Below are 6,296 nucleotides of genomic sequence, written 5' to 3'. Positions count from 1 at the left end.
AAATGGACGAAAATGTTAAAATAACCAGGATGTAAACAGTTTCATCGTACCAATTTTCAAATGCTTTTTCTTATTTTTAATTTATATCAGGATGCATCCAGTTTCATCCTCCCTCTTTTTTAAGTTTAAGCCAGGATGAATCCAGTTTCATCCTTTTTTTTTTTGTTCATTTCACCATACTAATTTTTACTCGTCCATTTGAACCATGTTTTAAAAATATTTGGACAAATAATCCATTTTACGTTCAAAAAATTTCAAGACAACAGGGATACTTTATACATTTTCAAGAAAGTGAAATACTTTAAAGATTACTAATATGATTGGAAGTATTTTGAACAAATATTCTTTTTTTCGTTGTGAAATATAAAAAACAGAAGCCGAGCATGCGCTCTTAGCTTTGCAAGGAGTTAAATTGAAATGTAGGTTTCTTAAACTGTTGAGACTTGCAAGTTTCACAAACCTTAAAAGAAGTGGTTTCCAGATTTCCATTAGTAGTTTTCATAACAGCAACACGTAATCATCACAACTGTAGTTGGTTTCAGAAATAAACAAATGACTGTAGTTGGTTAAAAAACAGTTAAAAAGTACAACTGAAAGATAGTTTGATGGTAGTAGAATCACAGTTACAGTTACGGTTACAGTTATTCGTTATAGTTATCGTAATAATTATCAACGATCAAATCAAACACAAAAGTAAAAAAAACAAAAGAAAAAAAAGGGCATTTTGGAAAATTCAAAAGTTTGTTACTTTTGTCTCCTCAATCTTGACTGTTTAAAATGGTACACAAGCCAGAGAGTGAGAGTGAGTGAGAGACAGAGAGAGAGAAAGAGAGTGGAATCTGTTGGTTGAAGTGAGCAGTTAACAACTCAAACAAACACACACTTGTGACAGACCATTTTAAGATAGATTTTTGTGAGAATTTTTGTTCAATTATTTCTTCTTTGTCGTGGTTTTTACCTAGAAAGTAACTAGATTTTTATTAAGGGAAGAGAGATCAGAAGGTGTGGAATTTGGGTTTTAGGGTTAGGGTTTAATTTTGTGGAAATTGGAGTTGGGGGAAAGATATCTGAAGTATGAAACTCAGTATTAGGACAAAAGAAAATCAATATGGGTAATTGTGGTACTAGGGAAGAATCAGCTGTTGTTGCTAATGCTCAAGGTCAGATTTTTAACCCACAATCTCTCTTAATTTTTGCTTCTACTTAAATGAATTTGTTAGTTAAGTTAAATTATGCTTTTTTTGATAGGAATTTTAGTTAAATTATTGTCTGTTATGGAGAGTATTTTAGTTAGTTTCTTGACAATCATTGAGAAATTGGGTTTTTTCTCTTCTTCTTCCAATTGTTATTGTTCTTGAATTGTGTTAATCTTGTATTTAATTTTTGGGTTTTGTTGTTTGATAATGAGTCAGCTGTTTGAATTTGGGCATTCAATTAATTTTCATTCTAATTAGAGCTGTGTTTGTTATGTGCAGTTCAGCAGCTCAGCACTTTTTCTCCAGCTGTTAAGAATGCTATAAGTGAAAAGAAACATAGTCGATCTTTTTCGGATTTGAGTGATCCTTCAACCCCGAGAAACGGAGATGATACAAGGAAAAATACTCTGCTAGATAGTGTTATAGCCTTTACGTTATTCGAACTCGAAACCGTTACGAAAAGCTTTCGTTCCGATTACATTCTCGGTGAAGGTGGATTTGGTCCGGTGTACAAAGGTTATATTGATGAGAATGTCAGGGTTGGACTTAAATCACTTCCTGTTGCTGTCAAGGTCCTCAACAAGCAAGGCCTTCAGGGTCATAGAGAATGGCTGGTAAGCTGTTCATTTCTCTTTCTGTTTATCTGATTTTCTAATAATTTGTCAGTTTCGATGAGTTGACCATATCTTGTGTTTGATTCACCTCAGACGGAAGTTAATTTTCTAGGGCAGCTCAGACATCGAAATCTGGTGAAGTTGATCGGGTACTGCTGTGAGGATGATCATAGATTACTTGTTTACGAGTTCATGTTCCGAGGCAGCCTTGAGAACCACTTGTTTCGAAGTACGGCCTGCTTTTTCTCCCTTTGATTTTTTGGTAATTATTGTTCTAATGCTTCAATAGTATCATAGGCAGCTAATTGTTTCTTCTTGTGGAGAAATAATCAACGACAAAGTTACCCTTCTCCTGTTTCATAAAAAGTGATAACATGCAAATGGATCATAGGTTACGGGTATGTGTCTGGAAAATTTGAAAATGCCATATAATCGTAAATGTCTTCGAGTCCCATGTGAAGTTGGATTCTTCAATTAATCGCTGTAGTGCCCTTCAAACTAACAAGTAGGTGGACCTTTAGTTTCAACCAAACTTCAGGCATATGATTTTCTCTTCTTCACACTGTTGCCTGTATCTTGATATAGTGCCATGAGACTAGGAATACCATTTTCAAATGAGTCTGTGTATGGATCTAAGTCAACCAAATTTGAGGCACCATGTTTTCCATTTAGATAGGGATTTATGTCTTTCATAAAAGAATTAGAGGAATATTTGCATGTTTTTATCTGTTCGTATTAGAAAAAGTTGATAATTGTTCTTGGTATAACAGATCAACAAGCTACGACAAAATCAATTCTTACCCTTTGCATGGACAAATTGAAGTCTATTACGAAAGGTTTCAATAGAGTTTGGTAAATGTGTTTCCCACTAAGAACTAAAACAAGAGACTGAAACAGTTGAAATGTGCCTTTAAGCTTTGGTATTTTCTGTGCTTACCTACTTTTGGCAGTGACTTCACTTGCTTGGTGCCTGTGTTACAGTAAACACTTGTGATCTTGCATCATCATCACGATGAATATACGTCTTATCCACTTCTAAATTTGTTTGGCTGATTTAAATAGAGCTAGTGCACATTTAAGGTGTTAAGGCTTGAGTTGCTAGTGAGCAACTTTAATAGTTGATACATGCTAATACGAAGCCAAACATCAAATCTAATGAATTTAATTATTTTACAGAGGAAAGAAAAATGAGGGGTAAAACACTAGTGCTCCCTTTTTATTATCTCTGTTACTGAATGCATTATCCATTATTCCTCCCCGCCTCTTAATTCTTTTTTTTTGTAAATAAAATAAAATCAAACAACCTTTTCTATTCTGTATCTCATGCTTAAAAATTTATAAGTTATAACATGATTTCTCGTGCTTCATGACTTGATTATGTTTTGATTGGTATTTGATGTTGATCCTCCGCTCTTTTGCAAAGACAGTCCATTTTAATCTATGATTGCTGGTGGCAAAATCATTTTCTTCATCAATGTTCTTGGGGTCAGGATGCATTTTCCCTAGTACATATCATAGAATTGTAAATGTTTCATACTCGGATTAGAACGGCTGTGTCACTTAAATGAAACTTGTGGGTCTTTTTGTTCCGTCCAATTTGATAACCATTTTTTTTTAATCATATTATGCAACAAAGTATTGTTTATTTTCAGGTTAGGTCTATAGAGATCAGACATGCATGAATCAGTGTTTATTATCATCTAATTATTCAGTATATAGGTGAAAGAAATTAGAAGCCCTGGATTACACTTCCCCAGTCTCGCTTTTTTAGTGTAATATATGGCTATTTTTTTTAACGAGATGATCAAAATATATATGTTTAACCAGGCACTATCCCATTCTAGTGTATCTGACTAGTTACATATATGGTCGGACAAACAATGAAGTATCCGGTGTTTTCTTTTCCTGCATTCTCTTGTACAAGTAACAGTCACTATTTGTTATTATGCCATCGAGAAAGGATTAGTTGTTTAGTTTCAAGTTTTTGTGCTCACAAAAATTTAAAACCCTGATCTGTTGTCACTAACCTGGCTTTTATCTGTTGGGGTATCCAGAAACGTCAATTCCATTACCTTGGGCGACAAGAATGATGATTGCACTTGGAGCTGCCAAAGGGCTTGCTTTCCTTCACAATGCGGAAAAGCCTGTTATCTACCGGGACTTTAAAACCTCAAATATTTTGTTGGACTCTGTGAGTGGTGCTTGCATGCATTTTACACTGATAATCACCTTTTGCCTTTGCTTACTTTTAGTTTGAGTTTATTTTTTCTTGTTTATGTTTCTAACATGTCTACCACATTTGCAGGATTATTCAGCCAGACTTTCTGATTTTGGTCTTGCCAAAGCTGGTCCACAAGGTGATGAGACCCATGTGTCCACACGTGTGATGGGTACTTATGGTTATGCTGCGCCTGAATATGTTATGACTGGTAGAGTCTTCTGCTTGAATTTTTATCTTTTCATCTTAGACTACTAACTTCTAGATTTCTTCTTGCCACCATTGAGAAACTATCTGGTATTATAATCAAATGGATTTAAAGATTACAGGGTACCACCATTTGTAATTGTGATGTTTACGTTGCACCTGTATAGGCAGAGAGGACTAAATCAGTATATCACTTGATTCAATGTTGACGGTAGTTTATATTCTTAGTCGACGTCAACATTGTTGGTTAGTTATCTTAACCATGTCAAGGGAGGTAGAGTTCACGATGATTTTGCTCAGTCAATGACTCAATGCTGTTAGAGGAAATAATGTTCTTAGAAAATTCGGGCCATTCTTACAATGTTTAGCACCTGTCGGGAGTTAGAAGCATGACTTGCATCACTGGTTTGTGATTTGAGATCAGAAATAGGGAAGGCATGACAGGAAAACGTTTGTGCATTTTACTTCTGAACCTTCTAATTCGTGGAAATATCAACCGTATTTTTCTTTAACGCGCATCGTTTATTCATTTGCTTATTATTCATTAGTTTCTTTTACTTGATTTGTTGGTTATCAGGTCACCTCACTGCAAGAAGTGATGTCTACAGCTTCGGTGTAGTCCTTCTCGAGCTTTTGACAGGACGAAAGTCGGTGGACAAGACGCGCCCCAGCAAGGAGCAGAGTTTGGTTGATTGGGCCCGTCCAAAGCTTAATGACAAGAGAAAGTTGCTGCAGATAATTGATCCTAGACTGGAAAATGAGTATCCCGTGAAGGCTGCACAGAAAGCTTGCAGCTTGGCCTACTATTGTCTGAGCCAAAACCCTAAAGCCAGGCCTCTCATGAGTGACGTGGTTGAGACACTTGAGCCCCTGCAAAGCAGCGGTGCAAGTGATGTTCCCACAGGGGCCCTTATTGCATTGCCTGATCATCGAATGCACCGTAGATTTGCAGGCAGTGGCGTAGGTTGTAGATCTCCTAACCCTAATTATTCACCAGGAGGCCCTACCGCATGCAGGGTGAGATAATAGAACCCTCCTCACAAATATCTTGTTTGTGTGCCTGTTTTTGTGTGCTCTCTGCTTCTCTTCTTGTTAACAAAAGATATTGTGGATGTGTATGATAAAACCCTGCAAAAAGAAAATGTATGCATGTGCTTAGTTACTTCCGTGTTTGTTGCAAATTTGATTTACGCAGTAACTATCTTTTTGTTAAGTATGAGCAATTTTTTCAATTCTTCAACACTGTTTGGATCATTTTAAAGCGCACTCTTGTCAGGGCACACACACAGATCGCGCATCAGTAATCTCCTAACACGTCGCATGTCTAAGTATTCATTACTAGTTCATATTAGTCACATCTGGAGCTAAAAGTCACCACTTAATGGAAGAATTTGGGTTCCACTTCTGATTTGATATCATGCAAGAGGTTGGATTTAAAGTTCGCGTTGTTAAGTGACTGACGAGCTAGACTGGTATAGAAAAGAGAAAGCGATGAGATATTGTTGTTGTGATGCAGAAAAGCCACATGCAAAGACTCTTTATAAAGAGAAAAAGTACTCTTATCGCATCCTTGTGGGAGGAACTTCCTTGGAAGGAAAGGACTTCGAATGAACATGGATTTCCACCAAACAAACAAAGAAAATAAAAGAACAATTTATACTTAAAAAGAAGGACCGCACAAAAAAGAAAGTGATGAGAGGATTCCTTTTCTGTGGTTAAATATGTAAGTATACCAAGTTCAGTCCAGTGTTTAAGTTGGATAAGTGTCTCAAAGTGTATTGTAATGTAGTGGGTATAACCCACCCCTTACCCCGACAATAAATTAGATGTTGATATATTTGAATTCCAACGAATTGAGATGATGCATTATTGTATCAGCCGGTGACGCGTGTTATTTTTGTCGAGCACCATAATTCCATCTATTCCAAAGACAAGAAATTCATTAAACAGAATTGGTTAGCTTCCAGAAACTAAGACCAAAATTGATTATAGGCCTGCTAAGAGTAATTGCTCGGTATATGTTCTAAAAAATTACCGTGGGTGATTATATCTAATCCAACC

At 36.1% G+C, this 6,296-nt stretch overlaps 1 protein-coding gene across 1 annotated transcript; it reads left to right on the top strand.

Moving 5' to 3' along the window:
- The first annotated feature begins 802 nt into the window (after positions 1-802).
- LOC113320860 (probable serine/threonine-protein kinase PBL8) lies at positions 803-5,448 on the top strand. Its single transcript, XM_026568756.1, has 6 exons — positions 803-1,160; positions 1,476-1,810; positions 1,904-2,039; positions 3,865-4,001; positions 4,116-4,239; positions 4,813-5,448. The coding sequence occupies exons 1-6, from the start codon at positions 1,109-1,111 to the stop codon at positions 5,259-5,261; spliced, it is 1,233 nt and encodes a 410-aa protein (XP_026424541.1). The 5' UTR covers positions 803-1,108; the 3' UTR covers positions 5,262-5,448.
- The last annotated feature ends 848 nt before the right edge of the window (positions 5,449-6,296 follow it).

Source organism: Papaver somniferum, chromosome 11 (genome assembly GCF_003573695.1).
Source record: "Papaver somniferum cultivar HN1 chromosome 11, ASM357369v1, whole genome shotgun sequence".
NCBI lineage: Eukaryota > Viridiplantae > Streptophyta > Magnoliopsida > Ranunculales > Papaveraceae > Papaver > Papaver somniferum.
Note: the sequence above shows the minus strand (reverse complement) of the source record. Positions and strands in the feature narration are given on the sequence as shown.